This window comes from Rhinopithecus bieti, unplaced genomic scaffold, assembly GCF_001698545.2.
Source record: "Rhinopithecus bieti isolate Rb0 unplaced genomic scaffold, ASM169854v2 scaffold_47418, whole genome shotgun sequence".
Classification (NCBI taxonomy): domain Eukaryota; kingdom Metazoa; phylum Chordata; class Mammalia; order Primates; family Cercopithecidae; genus Rhinopithecus; species Rhinopithecus bieti.
Window position 1 is genome coordinate 2,220,514 of NW_016819951.1, and position 26,251 is coordinate 2,246,764.

The 26,251-nt window shown below is 38.0% G+C and overlaps 1 protein-coding gene across 1 annotated transcript in view; it reads right to left on the reverse strand.

Annotated features, from left to right (window-relative positions):
• Positions 1-24,899, reverse strand: part of TMF1 (TATA element modulatory factor 1) — a 30,168-nt gene extending 5,269 nt beyond the window's left edge. Inside the window, exons 1-13 of the mRNA XM_017859399.1 lie at positions 24,445-24,899; positions 19,922-21,123; positions 17,025-17,128; positions 16,271-16,397; positions 15,349-15,454; positions 12,161-12,303; positions 11,456-11,622; positions 11,178-11,334; positions 7,362-7,454; positions 5,875-6,031; positions 2,160-2,352; positions 568-637; positions 242-334 (exon numbers count right to left, since the gene is read on the reverse strand). Of these exons, the coding sequence (XP_017714888.1) occupies positions 242-334; positions 568-637; positions 2,160-2,352; positions 5,875-6,031; positions 7,362-7,454; positions 11,178-11,334; positions 11,456-11,622; positions 12,161-12,303; positions 15,349-15,454; positions 16,271-16,397; positions 17,025-17,128; positions 19,922-21,123; positions 24,445-24,586 (2,754 nt within the window). The 5' untranslated portion in view covers positions 24,587-24,899. The remainder of the gene's footprint in view (positions 1-241; positions 335-567; positions 638-2,159; positions 2,353-5,874; positions 6,032-7,361; positions 7,455-11,177; positions 11,335-11,455; positions 11,623-12,160; positions 12,304-15,348; positions 15,455-16,270; positions 16,398-17,024; positions 17,129-19,921; positions 21,124-24,444) is intronic.
• Positions 24,900-26,251: the final 1,352 nt, after the last annotated feature.

Consider the following 26,251-nt stretch of genomic DNA (forward strand, 5'->3'; position numbering starts at 1 on the left):
AAAAAAAAAAAAAAAAGAAAGAAAAAAAAGAAAAAAAAATCTCATGATGATTTAAGAAAATTTTAAGAAAATTTATGAATTTGTATTGGGCTTCATTCAAAATCATCCTGGGCCACATGCCAACCAGGGCCACAGGCTGGACAAGCTTGTTATAAAGCATAGCTAAAATTAAAAAGCAATGATTAATCACAGCATCTACTAAATGGTTACACAACAAACAAACAAAAACAAAATTCAATACCTTTTCTTTTATTGCTTCTTGAGTAAAAATGGCTTTCTTCCTTTCTTGTTCAACTTTCATTCTTTCCATTTCTAACTGACTATTCAACAGTGTCTAATGGAGAGAGATAAAGTTAGACAATTTCTGTGACAGTAAATCATGCCATGATAAGTCAATCTCAAAGTTAGAAGCATAAAGTGTAAACTCATATTTGTTTTACTACTAAAGACTAAGTTCCAAAAGCAGTGGCATCACCCATTTCATCTTGTTATCTCATTAGTTTGCTGCCATCCCCAACCATTCTCTAATGTAAGCCCTAAGAGGTTAGTGATCACGAAGAGAAATACCTTTTCTTTCCTTGTCTCTTCAAGTGTTCTTACATATTCATCTTTTAGGTTTTCTAATTCAACCTGGTACCTATTAAACAAGAGAAAATTTTTTTTTAAAAAAGAACAGAAAATGAACAAGATGACAGTATAGACTATTAAAAACTCAGTACTTTATTAACTCCAGCTACATATTGAGAAATCATTTTTATTTCCAGCTTGACATCAGTGATTTTCCAACAGTGTATTCCAGATCCCATCTGAGTTTCACTCAGGAACCAAACCACAATTGAAAAAGCTCCACTTTTGTGCATTTTCTTTATTGGTGCTCTGGGTTAAGATTTCATTTAAAAAGAGACTTTATAAAATAATTTTGAGTATCATCATCCTATAATATGCTCAGATTCCACAAAGCCTATTAGGGAGGTCTATGAAAATGTTTATAAAAGTTCAGACATTTTACTTTAGAAATTATTTTACTTGATTACTTTTTTAAAAGTAAAATTTCCAAGGAAGAACACAGAGAGTAAAAAATACTAACCATTGCCTTAATATAATCTCAGATAGATGGATTTTATAGCCCATGGTTTCTAAGAACCCAGAAATTTATTTAGAAAAGACTTAAATTATGCTACTAAAACCCTTGTAATATAAAAGTAACTCCGAAGAGTAGTCTCAAAACTATTTTGTGGTGTTACAGGTCCCTTTAAAAAATCTGATTAAAGGTACAAATCCTTTCCCTGGAAAAATAAATAAATACAAAACATGTCACACAATCTCAGCAACCTATATGACATTCAATGAATCCCAGTACTAACTTCTTGTTATAATATATAATATCCTGTTACTTTTTTTTTTGGAGACGGAGTCTCACTCTGCCGCCCAGGCTGAGGTGCAATGGTGCAATCTCTGCTTACTGCAACCTCCACCTCCCAGGTTCAAGCGATTCTCCTGTCTCAGCCTCCCAAGTAGCTGGGATTACAGCCATCTGCCATCACGCCTGGCTAATTTTTGTATTTTTAGTAGAGACAGGATTTTACTATGTTGGCCAGGCTGGTATTGAACTCCTGACCTCAGGTGATCCACCTGTCTCAGCCTCCCAAAATGCTGGATTACAGGCGTGAGCCACAGCACCTGGCCATAATATCCTGTTACTAATAACCCTAACTTTAAATGCTAAAAGTGATTACTTTTAGTTCTTGGTACTCTGAAGCTAAAAGCCAACAACATACTTTGTTTATTTAGTTATTTAATTTTATTTATTTATTTTTTGAGACCGAGTCTCATTCTGTCACCCAGGCTGGAGTGCAGTGGCGGGATCTCGGCTCACTGCAACTTCCGCCTCCCGGATGTAAGCGATTTCATGCCTCAGCCTCCAAGTTGCTGGGATTACAGGCACACGCCACCACAACCAGCAAATTTTATTTTTAGGTTTCACCATGTTGGCCAGGCTGGTCTCCACCTCCTGACCTCAAGTGATCCGCCCGCCTTGGCCTCCCAAAGTGCTGGGATTACAGGCGTGAGCCACTGCACCCGGCCCAACAATATACTTTTAAAAAGTGCTTTAGGATGTCATGGAACTAACACAAATATCACTCAGAAACCATGCTCACCTATTGTTCTCATCCTCCAGCTTACATAGCCTATTTTTCTCTGATTCTAGCTGGGCTTGAAATCTACTATTTTCCTGTCTTAAGAGAGAATTCTGTGACTCCATGGAAGACATCTGAATTTTGTTAGCAAGGAGTTCTTCTGTAGCTGCATGTTCTCTTTCAACTGCTGCTGCCAGCAAGGTCTGGGATTCACCTGATTATAGGACAGAAAGAAAAATCACATACACATATAGCCCAGAGACCAAAATACCAAGTCAATTCTGATTTCAAACATTTAATGATGCAAGTAGCCACACTTAAAACTGGTAACTATTTATTGCCTAAGGCAGGACTGTCTACTGAGACAAATGAACCAATCTTAACTTATATTTGCTTTATCATTCTTTTCCAAAAGTATTTTAATTTCATAATGGAGTCATGCATTAAAAGAGTAGTAGATCAACAATGATCCTGGAGCAATTGGACATCTATATGCGAAAAAACAAAAAGCCTACACATCACATCATTCACGAAAATTAACTCAAAATGGATCATAGACTTAAATATAAAACATAAAATTATAAAACTTTAAGGAAAAAACAGAGGAGAAAGTCTTCAGGATCTACAGCAAGGCAGATTTGATACAAAAAGCAAGAGCCATAGAAAGAAAAACTGACAGACTTCTTCAAAATTTTCAACTTTTAAATCTATGTAAACAGGACGAAAAGGCAAGCTACAGAGTGACAGCAAATAAATGCAAACCATATATCTAGGGCTAGTATCAGGAATATATAACAATCCAGTTAGAAAATGGGTAAAAGACAGAAATTTCACCACAGAACATGTACAAATGGAAAATAAGGACACAAAATGATATTCAATAACATTAGCCATTAGGGAAATACAAATTAAAATCATAATGAGATATGACTACATGCTGTCTGAGTAACTAAAAGAAAAAACAGGGACAACATAAAATGTTGGCAAGGATGTGAAGAAACTAGACTACTCTTATACAGTCACTTTGAAACAGTTTGGCATTTTCTTAAAAACACTAAACATGACCTGGCAATTGCACACTTGGGCATTTATCCAGAGAAATGAAAACTTAGGTTCACACTAAAACCTGTATGTGAATATTCACAGTAGCTTTATCTGTAATAGCCAGAGCCTGGAATCAGCCTGGATATCCTTTGTGCAGTGAGTAGTTAAACAAACGTGGTACATACTATGGAATAACACTCAGCAATAAAAAGACTAAACTACTGATACAAAAACAACTGTGTTAACCTCTTCCTGGGAATTACACTGAGTGAAAAAAGCCAATCCCAAAATGTCATACACTGTATAATTTTATTTATGCAACATTTTTGAAATGACAGAATTTTAGAAACGGAGGACTGATGAGTGATTGCCAGAGATTTGGGACAAGGCAGGAAGGGTTGAGAGAGTGGTAGGTGTGTTTCCAAAAGGGTAACATTAAGAGTGATTATCTTCAGCTTAGAAAAAAAGAAAACAAAGCTAACAGGAAGGACTCAATAGTGCTGGAACTGTTCAATACCTTGACTATGGTAATGGATATGTGGTAAAGTTGTACAGAACTTAATACACACACACACACACACACACATACATACACACAAATGAGTACCAATAAAACTTTGGAAATCTCAATAAAATCAGTAGATTGTATCAATGTCAATACCATGGTTATGATATTATACATTAATTTTATAAAATTTTAATACTTGGAGATATTAGGCAATGTGTGCAAAGGACCTTTCTATATCATTTCTTATAACTGCACATGAATCTATATTATATCAATAAAAAATTTCAATTAAAAAAAGAGCAATTGGTAAGATTCTGAGATTTAACTTAGGTAAGAATTATCGTATTTTTTCTCCACCAAAGTAGAACTAGTAATACCTCTATTTTACATTTTACACTCTGCTCCACAGCATATCTATGGTCTTTTTAATAGCATTCCTTGGTTATGTTTGTCCTGTGGCTTTGCCTATATGCTAGCACAATACCACACATTGCTGAGGGTATGTAGACTTCAGTCTAAAAACCACAAAAGTACCAGTTTCTAGCACTCATTTATTGCTAAATATTTATTTCAAAACGTATCATTTTCAGATGTCTCATATTTCATATCACATTGCTCAAAAGCTGTCAGAGATAAATGACAGACCTAACATTTATACCTATAAATTTAAATATATATGAAGGTTTATCTAGTTCAGTACATTTTTTTTTAAGTAGATGAATCTTTTTCTAGACCAAATCTTTCATGGAACTCCAATAAAAAAAGATAGACAAAGGAGGCCCTATTTTCATTAAAGCAGCCAGAGAAGCCCAGCCTCTTATTTATCAGGCTTCCCTCTCACCATGACAGCAGCCCCAAAGGTAGCTAAGAGTCCACTGAATACCATTTGAAAGTCACTAATCTAGTTCACCCCTCCTGATTCACAAGGAATAGCACAGAGAAAGTTGGAACAATATAAGTGACTTGTTCCACACTGTTTTGCTGGATGATTCAAAACAAAACACGCTGAGTCCATGTCTCCTGACTCATATTCAGGTCTGATTTTATCACTACCCTGTGATTTCTCAAATTACAGTTAGTGTCAGGCATAGAAGGCATACATGAATTTTTCATGAATATCCTAGCTTCTGGGATACCTATAATATACATACACTACCTGTCTGTGCTAGAAGGGAAACGTTTTAGAACAATACTTTTCTTTTTATTAATATCACAGAAGGGCAACCTGGGGCATGACTGTAAAGAAGCAGAATATGGAATCTTTTTTTTTTTTTTGAGATGGAGTTTCACTTTGTCACCCAGGCTGGAGTGCAGTGGTGTGATCTCAACTCACTGCAGCCTCTTCTTCCCAGGTTCAAGTGATTCTTTGCCTCAGCCTCCCAAATAGCTGAGATTACAGGCGTGCGCCATGACATCTGGCTAATTTTTGTATTTTTGGTAGAGATGGGGTCTCATCATATTGGCCAGGCTTGTCTTGAACTCCTGGCCTCAAGTGATCCGCCCACCTCGGCTTCCCAAAGCACTGGGAATACAGGTATGAGCCACCGCACCCTGCCAGAATATGGAATCTTAAGACTCCCTAGTATCTCTCTTCTAGGGTCGATCTTGACTCTCTGTAGACCTATTTTTGCTCTTGGAATTCTACCAGTGATGAGAATCAGATCTGATCTCTACCTCCTATACTATGGCAGACAAGCTTCAAAGGGGTCAGATTTAGCAATGGACAAGAAAAAAATCGAGTGCAGCAGTCTACTAAAAATACAAAAAATTAGCCAGGTGTGGTGGCAGATGCCTGTAGTCCCACCTATTCGGGAGGCTGAGGCAGGAGAATTGTGTGAACCCGGGAGGCAGAGCTTGCAGTGAGCCGAGATCGTGCCACTGCACTCCAGTCTGGGCGACACAGCGAGACTCCATCTCAAAAAAAAAAAAAGAAATGAATGAAAGACTGACATGGAAGTACTTTAGCCAGTATCTGATAACATTGTGTAATGGGAAAAAATGGTTTGAAACAGACATAATAAAGGTATTAAAAATACATGTAGAAAAGAGAAAACATAAAAATCTACATATTAGACACAAAATGTAACTATCAGATCAAATGAATTTCAATTTCATACCATTATTCTAATTCTATAAACAAGATGGAAGGGCTTCTGCATCGAGCATAAAAACTAAAGCAGTTACCAAGCCTATCAGAAAGATTCTTCTCTAATTTCTCCCACGACGATGTCTGGGATCCCAGGGTTGCTTGCAAATTTTCTATTTGTCGAAGCAATGGTCTTGTGGTTGATGAAACACTTTGACTCAGTTCCTGGTTTCGATTCTCTGCCTCCTGGAGTCTCTGAATCACGAAATTCTCAAGTCATTACCAATGACAGCAATAAAAACATTAAAAACACTAGCAAACCTAAACTTTATGACAGGTTCCTGGAAAATTATTTTCCAAGAGAAAATTATTTGCTTTTAATAATAATAATTATTATTATTAATTTTAGAGACGGGGTCTTGCTCTGTCACCCAGGCTGGAATGCAGTGGCACAATCTTGGTTCACTGTAGCCTCAACCTCCTAGGCTCAAGCGATCCTCCCACCTCAGCCTCCCAAGTAGCTTGGACTACAGGTACACGCCACCACACCCAGCTAATTTTTGTATTTTTTTGTAGAGACAAGGTTTCATCATGTTGCTCAGGCTGGCCTCGAACTCCTGAGCCCAGACAATCTGACTGCTTCAGTCTCCCAAAGCACTGGGATTACAGGCATGAGCCACCATGCCCAGCCCTTAATTACTTTTCTAACTGTTCAATCCTTCCAATAGTATCTTAGTAAGTGCTTCTTTGTAAGATACAGTATCTTAGTAAGTGCTTCTTTGGCCAGGCACGGTGGCTCATGCCTGTTATATATATTCAGTATTGCTTTTCCATTTGTAATAGCTTATTAGTGATTGTCAGTCTTTGATTACTGTGGGACAGGTAATAGTTCCCGCTTTCTATGCTTCTGTTAATTTTCAGTCATTTATAACATGCACAGGAAAAAGGAGAGGAAATACAATTTAGGTTGATTTTTGTTTTTAAAAATAGTTAGAAATATTTGGATGAGGAGGCAACTACTGAGAGGTTTGGATGAACTCTTTTTTAACCTTTAGGTAATTGAAGACTAAGAAATGTTTTTTAAAGAAGCACTTATTTATTTATTTATTTATTTTATTTATTTTGAGACAGAGTCTTGCTCTGTTGCCCAAGCTGGAGTGCAGTGGCATGATCTTGGCTCGCTGCACCCTCTGCCTCCTGGGTTCAAGCGATTCTCCTGTCTCAGCCTCCAGAGTAGCTGGGATTACAGGAATGCACCACCATGCCCTGCTAATTTTTGTATTTTTAGTAGAGATGAGGGTTCACCATGTTGGCCAGGCTGGTCTTGAACTCCTGACCTCAGGTAATCCGCCCGCCTCAGCCTCTATCATAACATTATTTTCTATAAAACAAAATAAGGAATTTCCTTGTATATATTTTTAAGGTGCCCATTCTGATTTATTCACACAAACCACAAAAATACAGCAAATGCTAAGTGTGATAGTAATCCTCTCAATTCCATGAACATTATCCCGCTGAGTAATTATTTTATTTCTAGAAAAACACATACTTCTTGGATTTGTGTTTTGGAAAACTGTGACAGTACCTGCTGAAGTTCACCGATCTCATGGCGTAAATAATCCTCCTTTCTGGCAGCTGCTTGTTCTGTACGCTGCAATGCAAGCCTAAGGTCCCCCACCTGTAGGAGGAGAAACAATACATTCACAAACCATGGTACAGTATTATCTATAACTTCCCGCTAACTACACATTTTGTGTTGTGTCGACATTGTTCATGTATATTTCACACTCTCCAGTGAACTTTTAATATGATTATCATACCTGTCATTCATCAAGCAATTCCAAAACTGTATGTATATTCAGTGCTTACTTAGAAAAGCACTCTGTTAAGGCAAAGAAACACAAACAAATATGTATAAGGCACAGCCATTACCATACAATATTGAAGAAAAGACAATGCATCCATAAATATTTGCCACATCAGACAAAAAGTGATAGGTGCTATATGGGTTATAAAACCTAGGTGCTCCACTCATATGCAGGAGCATACATTATAAACTACCACAGCCTTTTTGGAAAACATTATAACATGTTTAAAGAATCATCAAACTTCTCATATCCTTTTACCTGGCCATCCTAGTCTTGGGAATTTACTCTAAGAAAGCAGATACGTAAACACACAGGGATATTCCCTACAGTATTAAATAGGCTAGCAAAAACAAAGCTGGAAATATTCTAAATCTCCATCACTAGTAATCTATATTTGCAAATGTTGATACAACAGGAATATAACCATTAAAAATTACAATAAATGTATAAAACGTAAAAAAAAGTCTAATTTATCATTAAATGGAAAACTATAAAATAATATGTAAGACAGCAATTATGAAAAATACATATATGGAAATAGAATAAAACACTAATACATAAAACTGACAGTACTTATAAAAAGTGATGGATTCATGGATGGTAACTCATATATGCTCTATCTCCCATTCCCCCAATTTTTCTGTACTATTATTCTAATGTATTTCAAATTTAAATGGCTGACATTTTATCTATCTCAGTAATAGAGCAGCAGAAACACAAAGGATATATGGACCATAGCATGACTTATAATAGCAAAATACTGAAAATAGACCAAATATCCATCAATAATAGCTGAAAATACTTCACCTAATAAAGTATTATAAAACTGTAAAAGATATTTTTTAAAACCTCTATGTTTACTAGAGTGATCATCAGGATATTTTATTAAGTAAATAAAACAAGTTATAAAACAGTATAAATAATAAACTATCATTTATGTAAAAAGGATGTAGGAGACAGTAATAGGTGTATAATCCATCAATAAGAAAGAGCTGAAAATCCTTCACCTAATGAAATATTATAAAACTGTAAAAAGAGATTTTTTAAAAACCTCTATGTTTTACTAAAGTGATCATCAGGATATTTTACTAAGAAAATAAAACAAGTTATAAAACAGTGTGAATAATAAACTGTCATTTATGTAAAAAGGATGTAGGAGATAGAAATAGGTATATAAGTGAATGTGTATGTATACAGAACATGTAAATACATAGATACATATATTTTCTTGCATTTTGCCAATAGAAACACTGAAAAGATAAGCCAAACTCTAATAAAACCATTACCTACAGGCAAAGAGAGGAAATGGGGAGCAGCTAAATTGGAAGTAAATGTCTGAATAGATTTTGTTTTTTTTTTTTTTTGAGATGGAGTCTCGCTCTGTCACCCAGGCTGGAGTGCTGTAGCCAGATCTCAGCTCACTGCAAGCTCCGCCTCCCGGGTTCACGCCATTCTCCTGCCTCAGCCTCCCGGGTAGCTGGGACTACAGGCGCTGCCACCTCGCCCGGCTAGTTTTTTGTAGTTTTTTTTAGTAGAGACGGGGTTTCACCGTGTTAGCCAGGATGGTCTCGATCTCCTGACCTCGTGATCCACCCGACTCGGCCTCCCAAAGTGCTGGGATTACAGGCTTGAGCCACCGCGCCCGGCTCTTACTTTGGAATCACGTAAATGTTTTACATATACAAAATTTAAAATTAAATCAAAAGGGCATAGGAGTCAATAAAAATAGTTTTCTCAACAATTGGTCCTGCAACAACTGGATATCCACATGCAAAAGATCCAAATGTGAGAGCTAAGACTACAAAACTCTTCGAAGGAAACTGATGAAAATCTGCATAAATTTGGATTAAGCAATGGTTTCTTACATATGATGCCTAAAGTACAAATAACAAAAGAAAACCTAGACAAGCTAGACTTTATTAAAATTAAAAACTTTTGGCATCAAAGGACACTACCAAGAAAAAGAAAGACAACTCACTGAGAGGCAGAAAATATTGACAAATCCTATATCTGAGAAAGGTCTAGTATGCAGATTATATAAAGAACTCATAATAACAATAAAAAGATAAACAGCCCAATTTAAAAATGTGTAAAGGATTTGAATATTTTAATAAATTTCTCCCAAGAAGATATATAAATGGCCAATAGGCAAATGAAAAGACATCCAACATCATTAGTCATTAAGAGAACGCAAATCCGCCGGGCTTAGTGGCTCAGGCCTGTAATCCCGACACTTTGGGAGGCCAAGGCAAGCGGATGACGAGGTCAAGAGATTGAGACCATCCTGGCTAACACGATGAAACCCCGTCTCTACTAAAAATACAAAAAAAACTTAGCCAGGTGGCAGGGTGCGGTGGCTCACGCCTATAATCCCAGCACTTTAGGAGGCCAAGGTGGACGAATTACGAGGTCAGGAGATTGACACCATCCTGGCTAACATGGTGAAACCTCGTCTCTACTAAAAATACAAAAAAAATTAGTCAGGTAGACGAGCGCAGTGGCTCACGCCTGTAATCCCAGCACTTTGGCAGGCGGAGGCGAGCAGATCACCTGAGGTCAGGAGTTTGACACCAGCCTGGCCAACATGGTGAAACCCCCTCTCTACTAAAAAAAAAACAATACAAAAAATTAGCCGGGCGCGGTGGCGGGCACCTGTAATCCCAGCTACTCGGGAGATTGAGGCAGGAGAATCGCTTGCACCTGGGAGGTGGAGGTTGCAGTGAGTCGAGATTGCGCCATTGCACTCCAGCCTGGGCAAGGAGTGAAACTCCGTCTCAAAAAAAAAAAAAAAAAAATTAAAAAAAAATGCAAATCAACACCATACTCAGTTACCACTTCACACACACTAAAATGCCTATAATTTTAAAAACAGACAACAATACAAGTTGGCAAGGATGTGGAGAAACTGAAACCCTCACCTATTGCTGGTGGGAATGTAAAGTAATGCAGCCACTATGGAAAAGTTCCTCAAAGAGTTAAATATATAGAGTTACCATATGACCTAAGGGTATATATCCAGGAGAATTTAAAATATATGTTCACACAAAAATTTGTGCCTGGATATTTATAGCAGCATTATTGATAATAACCACAAAGTATAAATAACCCATATGCCCATCAACTGATGATTTTATAAGACAAAGCCTCACAAATTTTGTTTTTTCTACTTCATCTGAGGTCCTTGGACTCCCACAGATATTATGAATGAGCTCAGGAGTTAAATGGACTCTCTCAAAATTATATGCAATATGTATGTGCATTTTTGCTCTTCTCTTGTAAGAGGGTCCCTAGTTTTAATAATACTCTCAAATGGGTCTAAAACTCACAAAAAAATTAAACAATACTGGTATCATGTAAGCATTACTTTGTTTTAAAAAATACAACTGGTTAAATTTAGCAGAATCCAGTACTCTGAAATCTAACACATGTATCACTACATAAAGTTTGATTCAAATCAGCTAATAAATTGTTTAATTGGTAGAAGCATAAACAAATATTTTTAAAACTACTCTAATTCATCATCCATTGCTTACTTGAATGGCTAATGTTTCTTGCTGCTGACGGGCTTCTTCTTGGGCCTTCTCTAATGCTGCAGAAAGTTCTTCTTTAGCTTTCATTTCACGGCTCAGAGCAGCTTCCTGTGCCTCACTATCCTTTGCAGCATTGGCTTTGTGAAGATCAGTAAGTTCTCTTAAAAAATTAGATTGAGTTTATAAATGTTGCCAGTGATCAGATAATAGAAAAAGTATTCTTCAACATCCTACTCTGATAATTCATTCTAAATGGGTTGCATATTTGTTCATTTTCTTACTTGTATGCACTATCCAGGGCAGCCTGAATACTTCGGTTCTTTTCTTCAAGTTCATCCATGTCAACCTGAAGACGGCCAAGATCTTTCTCCTGGCGTTCTACCACGGAATTCAGTTTTTTAATATTTTCTCTATGTTGTTTCTCCACCTCTTCTTTGCCATCAAGGACCTATATGTTATAAAAACAGACAAAAGTATTTTTCAAGAAATAATACCATGGTAAATAATTGTATTCCAGCAATCTATAATAATGGAGAAAAATATATTTTTTTTTTGAGACTGAGTCTCGCTCTATTGCCCAGTGTGGAATGTTCTGGCTCACTGCAACGTCTGCCTCCTGGCTTCAGGCAATTTTCATGCCTCAGCCTCCCAAGTAGCTGGGGCTACAGGTGTGCACCACCACACCTGGCTAATGTTTGTATTAGGTTGGTGCAATATTTTTAGCAGAGACAGGGTTTCACCTTGTTGGCCAGGCTGGTCTCGAACTCCTGGCCTCAAGTGATCTGCCTGTCACAGCCTCTGAAAGTGTTGGGATTACAGGTATGAGCCACCCCACTCGGCTGAAAAATCTTATCATTTATCTATTGTTTGAAAAATTCTTCTTACTACACCCCATTAAATCTTTTCAAATGCTCCATAACCATGGCCAACTGCTCATACAGGAAGTAATAACAATATATATGTAGAGAATTATGATTGCTATTCACCTGTTTCAAATGCTGCAACTCCTCTTCTAGCTCTTTAACTTTTTTGTTCAGTTTTGCAACCATATTTTCATTCTCCTTGTCTTTAGCTCTTAATTTCTTGATGATGTTAGAATTATGCAATTGCTGTTTTGAAAGTTTTTCTCCTGGTGATGGTAAAAAAGTATAAAATCAAATGACAACTATTCCCTAAAAATCTCAATAGAATGTTTTATCTAATCAATAACACAAAATAATAGAATTTTTTTAAATCACAATTTTGTAACCCACAATGTTACAACTAATTTGGACAAGAATCATCAATGAATGTTAAAATTACTGGGTAAAAGGTTGTTGGGAAACTGGATATTGACACGGTCTTAAAGAATCACTCTCACATATCACCTAACTAATTTTAAAGAGAAAAATCTGGCAGTCAACTCCTTAACTAAGCATTCAGTTTTGGCATCACCAATTGTAGTACAGTTTGACAATATGTGCCTGCTGATGTGAGGTAGGTGTTCAATATCACCTAGATATTTCCTACTAGAAATATGATCTAAATCTAATCATGAATAAAGTAACAAATTCCCAAACATAGGACATCCTGTGGGACAACTGCCCTGGACTCCACAGAGTCCTCAATGACATAAAGAAGAGAGAACTGTCCTAAATTGATGGAAGACTAAAAGGACATAACAACCAAATGCAATGGGCAAACTTTGGATCCTGGGACAGAACAAATGATCAACTATAACAGATGCTTTTAGAGAAAACTAGGATAAATATTAAAATATATGCTGGATTATAATTCTGAACTAATGCTGATTTCTTAGGTTTGACTATGATGTACCTGTCAAGGAAAATGTACTTGCCCTTGGGAGATGCAGACTGAAGAATTTAGGAGCAGAATGTTATGTATTTCTAACCTCCTTTCAAATGAGTTGACAAAAGCGTAGTGTATGTATGTGCAGAAAGATATGGAAGAGGTGTGGCAAGATGTTAACACTTGATGAATCTAAGTGATGATGTAATCAGGTATTCATTGTAGTGTGCTTTCAGCTTTGAGTTTTACAGCTCTTTAGCTTTAAGTTTTCAAAATATTGGCCGGGTGAGGTGGCTCTCACCTGTAATCCCAGCACTTTGGGAGGCCGAGGCAGGCAGATCACCTGAGGTCAGGAGTTCAAGACCAGCCTGGCCAACATGGTGAAAACCTGTCTCTACTAAAAATACAAAAATGAGCTGGGCATGGTGGTGGGCACCCATAGTCTCAGCTACTTGGGAGACTGAGGCAGGAGAATCACTTGAACCTGGGAGGTGGAGGTTGTAGTGAGTTGGGATCATGCCACTGCACTTCAGCCTGGGCAACAGAGTGAGACTCTGTTTCAAAAAAAAAAAAAATTTCTGGGGCATGCGGAAACAGTATGTAATACCTTTGTGTAAAATGTAAATACTCTGTGAATATAAAACACTCCCATGTGAAATTGCTCTATTTTCTCTGTAAAAAGTTTCATTAAGCGAAACAAGACATCAGTTCATTCTCTGACGAAATTACTAAATTACAAAATAGTAACATTTGATATTAATTTTAAATAACTTTTAAAATAAGAAAACCATGCAGTCAGCCTTGCCCTAGGTCTCCAATATTATAAGGCAAGGCAGTCAATAACTTCAAGACATCTTGAGAAAATAATTATAACAATTCTTCCTTCATTTTTCTATTTTAGAGCTTAGAAGTGTGTTTTATAATTATCTGTGTTCCTATATTTCCCTCTCACTAAACTAAGCTCCTAAAGGACAGAGTGTGTCATATTTATTATTGTATCAAACATAATATTTGACATACTAACTCTTCAATAAATATTAGTTGAATAAATTAAAAAGTTGAGTAAAGCTAACTTTGAAATGACTGCTTCCAACTGTTCTCAAACTCTACACTTTCTCTGGAAATTCACTTAGGTTCAATGATTTAAGCACAAAAACATTCATCCTACCACTAACTGTAATATTAACATTACAGAAATAAATATACAGCATTAGAAACAGTAAAACATATTATGGTATACCCATATAATGGACTTTAATGTAGCCATTAATAATGATAAAAAGCATTTAATGGCATAGAGAGATATAAGAGAAGGAAGACTGCAAATTAAATATATGATCTTAACTATGTTTAAAAATGCATGGAAAATGCATTAAAACTAGAAAAAATTAATAGTTCCTTATAATACTGAATTATAATCTACTTTTCCTCTTCATTCATATATTTTCCTATAACTTCAAAACTTTCTACAAGTAGCAAGTATTACTCTTATAACTACAAAAACTTTAATTAACAACAAGAGAAGTAAAAAGAGAGATTCACTTGACCACCTTTTCCAAAACCTCCTGTCTTCCAGGATATTACATGAAGAAATTAATTCACTGTCCATTTGTAATGATTTATTTCATGAATAGATCTTTAATTTCTATAATGCTGTTAATTTTATTTTATTTCACTTTTTTGAGACAAGGCCTCACTTTGTCGCCCAGGGTGGAGTGCAGTGGCATGATCTCAGCTCACTGCAGCCTCCACCTCCCAGGCTCAAGCAATCCTCCTGTCTCAGCCTCCCGAGTAGCTGGGATTAGAGGTATGCACCACCACCACTCGGCTAAGTTTTGCATTTTCAGTAGAGACAGGGTTTCACCATGTTGGCCAGGCTGGTCTCGAACTCCTGACCTCAAATGATCCATCCACCTCGGCCTCCCAAAGTGCTGAGATTACAGTCATGAGCCACCACACCCAGCCAACCCTGTTAATTTTAAATCTTTTCAGAGACAAAGGTGCTGAATAATTTAAAAATTAAAACAGTACAATGAAAAATTCACTATCGAATGCCAGAACAATACAGTATCATATAGTAACCAAGCTAGGTATTCAGATATTACATAAATCCCAGTTCTTAAGACCTGTTTAAAGTTTTCTTAGGGCAGCACACAAATTTCTGTCAATTTTACAGGGATTTATTTTTTTTACTCCCTAAAAACAAAAGCTAGAAACACATATCTCTGTCTCAATATATCTTACTCCTCATTCTTCTGTAAACTGTCACCTACTATTTCTATGGTTTACGTCCAAACCCTCCTTGCTTTCAGTATTTTTAATTAGGAAGCATCAGCTAGTTATGTGGCAAGTACTTCTTACATAGTCAACCAAATACTTTACGCACCTTCTTCCATTAACCCTTGGATCTGCTCATCTTTCTCTTTCAAAAGGTCTGCAGTTTCACTACTATTTAATCTAGTGGCAAGCTCTTCTTTTATGTTTTTGATTTCCTAATAAAAAAGAAATCTGTGAACACCATAAAGAATTACTTTCACTCTAAGTACAGTTCTCATTTTTCCCTCATCCAAAGAAGCTATCCATAATCACATTCTCAATAAAATCTGTAAGTTTTGTTCAGTTAATCTACTACCTTGGTTTACTAAGACTAAGAAAACAGCTTTGAAAATTACATACAAAACCTAAATTCAGATATACAAGCAAGTTTTAATATGAAAATATAAATGAGAATAAATTCCTTTTTTTTGAGACAGGATCTTACTCTGTCACCCAGGCTGGAGTGCAGTGGTACGATCACGACTCACCGCAGCCTCAACCTCCCAGGCTCAGGTGATCCTCCCACCTCAGCCTCCTGAGTGGTTGTGACCACAGGTGCCTGCCATCATGGCCAGGTAATCTTTGTAATTTTTGTAGAGATTTGGTCTCACCATGTTGCCTAGTCTGGTCTTGAACTCCTGGGCTCAAGCGATCCACCCTCCTCGGCCTCCTGAGTAGCTGTGACCACAGGCGCACACCAGCATGACCAGCTAACTTTCTGTATTTTTTAGGAGAGGCAGGGTCTCACCATGTTACCCAGGCTGCTCTCTAACTCCTGAGCTCAAGTGATCAACCCACTTCATCCTCCCAATATGCTGAGATTATAGGCATGAGCCACCACACCTGGCCAAAAATCTGCAATTTAAATGTTAATAGATGATATCCTTTTCACCTTACTTCTCTTTTTTCCAATATCAAAATATGATGAATGCATTCTTCAAAAATCTATGTCTCTATAGAGTTTAATTAATATTACTTTAAATTTCAATTACCTTTTTAGCAGCATCTCTCTCTTTGCAGGCTAGTTGAACTTTCTTTTCTGCTTCTGCAATTCTTTGAGTAAACTCATCTTTCAAGGAAGAAATGCTACTGCTTTCTTCTTTCACTCTGAACATTTCACTAAATTTAAAATAATATTTGAGAATGAGGATGGTATTTATATATCCCAAAGGTATACATGAGTTCAATTCTCAAAAGGAAGATAACTTTTCTCTGACATATATACCTTATTAAAATAGAACAGTTGAAGGCCTATTAACTTCTAAGAAAAAAAATAAGGAAATTTCCCTTGTTAAATTTATTTTGAAACACCTCAAAGAGAACCTGTTAGAAAGTGAAATGTCACCAATATCTGACATGCAAAAATAAGAGCAAAGTAAATACAATGATTCAATTCTGAATCTTCTTGAGTCACATTTTCCCAATGAGCTCCTTATAGCAAAACTGTGTTATTGTATAATACAGTTTTCTTTAAATACATGTTTTAAATCTCTAATACTAAAAGACTAAAATGAAAGGAGAGAGTTTTGCAGTTTTTGCAAAACGACTCTCTTCAATGGCAAAGGTAATATGGTAAAGACAATTAAAAGAGAAAAGTAATCTTTAGGGTTATAATTGAAATCCATACAACTTTCAATAATGATAAAATTACAAAACATTTTAATTTCAAAAACATTCTTAAATATGTACAAAGTATAAAGGCTTCCAGAAAATGTGTAACATTATTCACATTTGCAGAATACTTACTCTTTCAGGTTATCATAAGCTTCTTCTAGAAGTGCTTTTTCCTTACTAAGAGATAATAACTGAGCCTCCCTTTTTTCCAGCTTTTCATTCAGAAATTCAACTGTCTGGATAAGGCGAATACATAAAAATCAGAACACTTAGCTTTAAAAAAGACCATTTTTACATGCAGTTGTATCACTGTAACAAAGAAAACAGCTCTAGCTCATAAAAACAATTAAGAACAATATGAGGAACACAAGAGGATCCAGAACAAGAAGAACTCTTAGGCAGCTGATAGGAGAGTAAAAGTAAGTACAATCAAATAGCTAGTGGGAGCGTAAGTTGAGAAACCACTTGGGAAAATGATTAGGCAATATCTAGTTGGGGATCTACACACTCTTTGATATAGAAAATTTCACTTTTAGGTATAACTTAGAGGAGAAAATTCTTGCATAAATGCAGTAGGTGACATGTATAAGAATACTTACTGTAGCTTCCTGGTAATAGCAAAAATCCGGAATAATCCGCGTACACATCAAAAGAAGGGAGATGGATGCAATCAAAAGAGGTCAAAGAGGGAATTTAAAGCCTCTATATCTTAGCTAGGTTGTGGATACACGAGTGTCTGTTTTCTGTATTATTCTTTACCTGAAACACGTATCCTTTTTAAAATATGATATACTGCATTTAAAAAATAAAAGTAGGTCGGGCGCAGTGGCTCACACCTGTAATCCCAGCACTTTGGAAGGCCAAGGTGGGTGGATCACCTGAGGTCAGGAGTTTGAGCGCAGCCTGGACAACATGGCGAAACCCAGTCTATACTAAAAATACAAAAATTAGCTGGGCATGGTGGTGGGCAACTGTAATCCCAACTACTTAGGAGGCTGAGGTTGCAGAATCACTTGAACCCAGGAGGCGGCAGTTGCATTGAGCCAAGATCATGCCATTGCACTCCAGCCTGGGTGACAACAGCGAAACTCCATCTCAAAAAATAAAAATAAATAAATAAATAATAAAAGTAGAGGCCAGGCACGGTGGCTCATGCCGTAATCCCAGCACTTTGGTAGGCTGAGGAGGGCAGATCACTTGAGGTCAGGAGTTCGAGACCAGCCTCACCAACATGGTGAAAGCCCATCTCTACAAAAAATACAAAAATTAGCCAGGCATGGTAGCACGTGTCTGTAGTCCCAGCTACTCAGGAGGCTGAGGCAGGAGAATCACTTGAACCTGGGAGGCAGAGGTTGCAGTGAGCCAAGACTGCGCCGCTGCACTATAGCCTGGGTGACAGCGCAAGACTCCGTCTCAAAAAATAAATAAATAAAATAAAATAAAAGTAGGGCTGGACACAAGTTCATGCTTATAATCCCAGCACTTTGGGAGGCCAAGATGGGAGGACTGCTTGAGCCCAGGAGTTCAAGACCAGCCTGGCAGCACAGTGAGACCTCATCTCTACTAAAAATCAAAAAAATAGACCGGCGTGGTGTGAGCCCGTGGTCCCAGCTACTAGATTGGATCAGGTGGGAGGACTGCTTGAGCCCAGGAGGTCGAGGCTGCCATGAGCTGTGATCGCACCACTGCACACCAGCCTGAACAACAGAGAGAAACCCTGGGAACCGTGGTCGCAGCACTACACACCAGCCTGGGCAATAGAGAGAGACCCTGTCTCATTCATCCATCCATCCATCCATACTAAAAGTAATTTTAGAAAACCCATAAGAATTTTTAAATCTCCATAATGTATCAGTATAAAGCTAAACAAAAAGTAATGCTTAGAATGTCTCATTCCTTAGGTCCTGCTCAAACAGTGATAAACTTAAGTATAAAAGAGTAGGAATGGTTCCTTTTGGACTTAAAAAAACAAAGTCTTACCTGAGTTTGGTTTAGATGAACTTAGAAATCACTTACCTTCTTAAACACACTGAAATTCAAAAATATCTGATAGCAATTAGTGCTGGTTTCTAAGAATTCAAACTCCTATTATATATCTTACAGTATATAGCTATTACTAATTGAAATATTATTGCACAGCATTTTTGTTTGTGAATATTTAACCTGAATAACAGAATCTGGCACTTTAAAAAAAAATTAAGTAATTCAATACATGGCACTTACAGGACATTTCTTCAAGACATCCTACATCTCAGAAGTCTATTAAAGATGCCAGATCCAACTCAATTTCTATATCTAAAAATCACAGTAAAAACCAAAACTAGGACTTAATGTTAGTTAAAGAATGTATATCACTTTCTTTTCACATGTATTAGGTAGAAGCAATTTGTCACTCCTAAGCAATGCTTTTGTTCCTTAGACATTTCTCTTTCTTGTTCATGTGAAATATAGCTATCAACAGATCTCAAAAATAACATAAACAGAAAACAAACTGAAGCAATATAAGGATATATACTCCTTATATATGAATGAAAATACTAACAACAGAAAAGCACCAATAATAAAAACCTTAAATTATCATTTAATATTTGCTACAAATAATGTAAACATGCAAAACAAATTCTGATAGAAGAAAAACCATAACATTTAGGTTTTTTTTGGCACATCCATCTGCAAAGGAGGTGAAGATACATGTTAATGTAAGAAAATATTCCTTTGCAAATTGACATACTAATGAGCATAACAGAATTTTAAAGTGATAAGGACTCAACAAAAAAGATGTAAGATGAAAATTTTCATGCTTAACTATATTGAAGTATCAACTTATTCTACCATAATTGCCTTGGAGAAATTTCAAATTATATTAAGAATTGTTGAACTTCAAGGTCCTTAATGCTACACTGAAATGGCAAAAGCCTGTGTTTTTAAATCTGTACGAATTATCATGCATCAATGAAAATATATTTTAAAACAAATGATTTAATCTCTGAAAAGCACATCTAAAAATCCCTTCCACCTACTGGAGTTACCTTGCAAACATCTTCCTTCTCAGAAAGTGCTTCTGGCTGACTTTCAGCAGGTTCACACTGCTCAGCCACCCTGTCTAACACAGTGTGTCCTTCATTTATTGGTGTAGAAGAAACCAAGATATCAGGCTGTTCACAGTTAACAGGAGTTGCACTTCGTCCACTTTCTTCCATTTCTGCTTCCTCAGTGGGTAAAACTAATGTTTCATTTACTTCTTCAGATTTTCCTTCAGCAGACTCAACTGTTTTAGACTTTGGAGTTGAAGAATTAACTGTAATAGGCACTAAAGCATATCCCTTGCCTGACAATTCATCATCTGAATTGATTTCACTTACACTCCGGCTATCTAATGACTGTACACTAAATGAATCTATTCTTTCAAAAGCGTCAGATGAACAGCAACTCTCAGTGAGTTTTTGGAAATCATCTAAACGATTATATTCAGGACAAGCAGATGCAGAGAGAAGCTGAAAAGATGTCTGCATCAAGTGAAGACTTGATTTTGAATCTGTAGTCTCTTGTCTCGAGCTTGCTGAGCTCTCACTTATTACACTTTCATGATCTAAAACTTCAATATCACTGGTGGTAGAAGTACCTGATGAAAAGGTACTAACAGGAGGAGAAGGTGTATTGCTCTGCCTGTCTTCATGTTTTTGTTCCTTAGGTTCCAAAGCCATGTCCTTTGTTTCTGCTGTGAGAGACTGTGTAGACATATTAGATATACTTTCCGTAGTTGTTTTCGCATCAATTACACTTTCAGATACTTTCAAACTTACAGTTGGCACCTTCATGTCCGATTCTTTATTAACAGTTTCTTCATGCTTGCCTTCAGTTTTAGGTGATGAAGTACCTGCTGCCAGAGTTTCCCCTGAAACACACAAAGAGTCTTTTACTTGTGACTCAGTTGTTTCAGGAGTTCTTGACTGTCCAATGTGCAAGGATTCATGTAAGCTGCTTTTCACTTCTTCTTCTGGTCGTTGTGATTTTGCTGGAGGTTTTGATACCACTGGACTCTTCTGAATGGTCTGGACATCAGTTGGTGAGAGAAAGGCACTGAAGAAATTTTCAGATTCATCGACCACAGTCCTCCGAACTGGCTTTGTGATTGCTTTAGGAGAGGCTATTGGTGGACTCTGAGGTTCAGTGTTTGATTTCAACCCCCAGGTTGAAGTATCCCATCCTCCACTGACAGGCGAACTTATTCCTTTGACAAAAAAGTAAATATTAAAAAAAAAAGAACACATATATGTTACATTAATATTTCACTCATCATTATAAATCAGCATAAATATAAATTTAGAAAAAAATACCCTATGAAATACCTATAATTTGCACCTGCTAAACTCCTTGCTTACTAGATCATTAAGTAGTTTCCAAGTTAATACTGGGACTTAAAGAAGAAAACTGGTGTGGGTCCACCTGAGAGGAAGGAGGAGCACAGACAAAAGACTGGGTCTGGCCTGGACTACCAGATGCAAGTATGTTATTCCTCCCTACAACAAATTAAGGAAGTAACAGTATATGTTTTATAACCCACAGAAAGTCCAAGATACCTATGATTGATTTCATAATAACAGGCTTTACTTATCAATATGAAATAAACTAATATGAAACTGACTGAATATGTAGGGCCATGTGCAGTCACAGAAAAATTACCCTACCTATTCAGTTTCATATTAATTTTTACTTGTAATATCAGTAATATAGTTAAGAGGTAGACAAAGGGCAACACTCAAAAACTGAACTCAATGGGTATGGAGGTTCATACCTATAATCCCAACACTAGAAGAATCATTTGAGCCCAGGAGTTCAAGACAAGCCTAGGTGACGTAGTGAGACCCCTGTCCCTACAAAAAAAAAATTTAAAAATTAGGTGGGCCTAGTGGCCCACATATGTGGTCCCAGCTACTCAGGAGGCTGAAATGGGAGGATCATCTGAGCCCAGGAGGAAGAAGCTGCAGTGAGCCATGATCGAACCACTGCACTCCAGCCTGGGTGACAGATCGAGAACCTGTCTCGAAAACAAACAAAACAACAAATGTGAGAAATGTTCTTTTGTGAAGATCAAATTAAACTGATGGGAATGATAAGTTTTAGAGAATAAATTCATTTTCATCCACTTAATCACAGGCTGATTCTCTAAATTCCACTCTCCAAGCCCACTCTAAGAGGAGGTTTTGTTCTCAAATTCTAAATTATGTCAGAAATTACAAGGTCATTATGAATTTCAGAAATGTGTTTTTAAGAACTATTGCTCTTTGACATAGATCTAGGTAGTTGACACTAGGGTTTTAAAAAAATACTGCAAAGAAAATGACTATTTTCTTGGGGAAAAGATAATTATCATATCAGTCATACAAATAGCTACTACTAAAATCCTGATTTTAAAATGGCATAATCAGTATCTTAAAATGGTATATTCATTAAAATATTTAAAGCATTTCTTTAAAATGTTTTCCAAATTAAAATGTGGCTGAACAAAATATTCACAATTAGAGGTTGGTGGAGAGAGCACAAGTAACTAAAAGCTTCTAAAAACTATCAAGTCTTATAGTAGAATCTATCCTTTAATGTGACTTCAGGCCAGGCACAGTGGCTCATGCTTGTAATCTCAGCACTTTGGGAGGCCGAGGCGGGCAGGCCACCTGAGGTCAGGAGTTGAAGACCAACCTGGTCAACATGGTAAAACCCTGTCTCTACTAAAATTACAAAAATTAGCCAGGTGTGGTGGCGCAAACCTGTAATCCCAGCTACTCAGGAGGCTGAGGCAGGAGAATCACTTGAGCCCAGGAGACAGAGTGTGCAGTGAACAGAGATGACAGCACTGCACTCCAGCCTGGAAGACAGAGCCAGACTCTGTCTCAAGAAGAAAACCAAATATATATATGTAAATATATATATGACTTCAGTTAGGATGAAAAGTAAGTAGAAAACTTCAGTTTGGAGGCATACTTCTACACATCCATTTGCATTATACATCCAAACTAGAGAAAATCAAAATTAAAGATGCAAATGAACAACCAAGATTATGTCTGATTAATTTAAACACATTCAAAGGATGACAGGAATTAATGTTGCCTCTTGGAGAATACTTTATATAATCCCAGGGTTATCTGGCATCCATCGAAATTATACCATTCTGAAGACTATGGTCATTTTCAGAAAACAAATATCCTTACATATAAAACCTATATTCTTTCTTATCTAAAGTTTAGTAATTCTAATTAACTGGGGCACATATGAAAAAAAAAAACAGTTACTCCAGCAAGGTTATATGGCATCCTGTAAAAAGTAAAGAGGATCATGACATACACACATGGACCAAAATACCTTAAAATGAGGTACCTCAAATTTAGGTCCTGACTTTTCACTGATGTAAAATTAAGAACAGAAACCAGAAAGGAGTAGTCAAGCACATCTCTTATCCTTTTTCACACAAAGGTTCACATCCCCCACACCTGCAAATCTTTACCCCACACATCAAATGCTAACTGTTCCTTAGACTTAAGAGTCAAAAGCAACTGAATGAAGATCCCTGAAAGATTAAACTCAATGAAACTGCAAAGAGAGATTTGGCTATTCAGAAATAAAATGTGATACAATCCAAAAATCTTGGATCACACATTCCTTGGGCAATACCTCCAGCACATTCTAATCCTCATTCGCCGTGTGACCTAGAGCAAGTTACTTGGCCATTCTGGGCCTCATTTTCCTCTTATGTAAAACACAGATACAAATCAAGCTCACTCTGGGAGTTGTTCTGAAGATGAGAAGGCCATAAAAAAGCACATTACAGGTTTACGCCTGTAATACCAGCCCTTTGGGAGGCCAAGGCGGGTGGATCGCCTTAAGTCAGGAGTTCGACTAGCCTGGCCAACATAGTGAAACCCCGTCCCTACTAAAAATACAAAAACTAGCCGGGCATGGTGGTGGGCGCCTGTAATCCCAGCTACTAGGGAGGCTGAGGCAGGCGAATCGCTGGAACCTGGGAGGCGGAGGTTGCAGTGAACCGAGATCGCGCCACTGCACTCCAGCCTGGGCGACAGAGTGAGACTCCGTCTCAACAACATAAAACCACATTACGCGCTACCAAGCGCGAAATGTTCACTGAATGTTAGCGATGGTTCTTCCCTTCCCTGATGATTTAGGTACTTGAGACCTTGGATCCCAACAGTGCCGGAGACGAGAGGCAATTCGAGATTCAGGTTCGGGAAGGTTGTGCTTGGAAGTTGCGTCGAGGGAGGGCTTGAGGGCAAGACCAACCAACCAAGTCCCCTGTCATCGAAGTCCACAAGCCTCGCGCCCACGACCAAAGACAAGGGGGAACCTGGGGCTGGGTTTTCCCTCAGGAAAACGGCAAAGACCGACTTGGAGGCTGAAGCAGCATTAGGGAATGGGCCGGGGAGAAATTGCTTTCAGAGAACTCTCTCAGCAAGGAAGGACCCCTCTCTACACCACTTAGCCTGTCTGCATCAGGAGAACAGCAGCCTCCGAGAGCCGGGAACCCCGCTCCTCTCTCTCTTACCCGGCTCTCCATACGGAATGGTCTCGGCCCAGATGCTCGGCTCCTCTTCCTGGATGTCCAGAACCCTGTCGATGGACTTCTGGGCCTGGGACAGGGCCTGCTTAGCGAAGCTGGAGAGCTGGGAGGCGTTGAACCAACTCATCGCCCCTCCTCAGCCGGCAGTGGCGGCGGCAGCACCAAGCGGGAAGGTCTCAGGCCTGCGGAAGGGTGCAGAGGAACGGCTTGGCTCCCTTTCCCACTCGGCTAGTTCTGTCAGCGTGTGGCCATGACCCCGAGAGCCTCCCGCGAGCCCGGGATGTTAACCTCCGCCGTTCCGCACAGCTGAGACGAAGGGGCCCGTGTGCGCATGCGCCTGCTTCTTCCACGTACACAGCAAACAAACCTGGGAGCCTAGAGTCCGGTCGACAGGCGGAAGAACAGAAGAACGTTGACGTCACATCCGGGGGCGCAGGGTTGCCCTTAGTTACCGAGGAACGCGGAAGGGTTTCTATTGATAGCGATTCCGTGCTTACAGCAGTTCTTAGCGAAGGGGAAGCTATGGCTACCAATAGAGGTCGATTTCCCCGTAAGGAATACTCCAGTTTTCATGTGTGTGCTTTCCAGGAAAACAGTTCACGTGCTAAAAGCTTGCACCTTGCCAGCAGTAATTACAAAGGGAAATTTGGGCCTCACATTTCTCTTGGCCCTTTGTCTCAAATATTTAATAAGCTCTGTATTAAGTTGGTATTATAAGGAGAAACACTTGCTTGGGCTTGCCTAAAAGGCAGGATCACGTATGAACACTGTGTCCAACCCGTGGAACACGTGATGCATAAAGCACCACCTCTCTCTCAAAACAGCAGCAAACTCATTGCTGCAGTCAAAATACCCCTAATACTGTGGTCTATCGCAAATTCCTATGTTGAAACCTAATCTCCAATGGGACAGTATTAAGGGGAGCCTTTAGGAGACGATTAGATGATAAGGATGGAGCCCTCATGAATGGGATTAGTGCCCTTATAAGAGAGGCCCAAGGGAGCTCTCAGCAAGAAGGCACCAACTCTAAGCCAGAAGAGCAGCCCTCACCAGACACCAACTCTGCCGGCTCCTTATCTTGGACTTCTCAGCCTCTAGAACTCTTAAGAAATAAATTTTTGCTGCTTATAAGCCACCCAGTTTATGGGAATTTGTTACAACAGTCCAAATGAACTAAGACACCTAGGAAGCACTAAAGCTATTAACCTTACAATGTGCACTGTGCATATTATTTAAAATATAACCTTTTCTGTGTGCATTCTCTTCAAACATTTGGACATGGAAAAATACCTTAAACTGGTGGCCTTCCTAATCCAGTCTGCAGCTATATTTGGTTTGAGCCCAAGTTAAAGACAAAATCCTATCAACATTTAAAAGCCAGACTTCATTCAAAAATCTAGATTTCCAGCTGCTTTTGAAAAATATGAATACCAAGCATGGGAATAGTCAGCTAGAGTGGTCACCAATAATTTTCACTCACTCCAGTTTGCCACAGACCCCTATCACTCATCTTATTACACCCTCCCTGCTGTGGTTATTTACCTCATATGCCTGCCTCCCATATTTGAATATTTTACCTCACTGCAAGGAACTCTGCAAAGAAGAATTATTTTTCTTTTAAAAAATCAGATTGAACCCCTTAAGAAGTTATAATCATCTTCCAATAATTTTGTCTAACTATAATAAAAATTTGCATGTTAAAACTAACAATTTAGTCATTTACACAAGTAGTACTAAGTAACTCAAGTACTTTCAAAGAGCTAGTTTGCAGAGGAGATTTGGGGCAGATTCG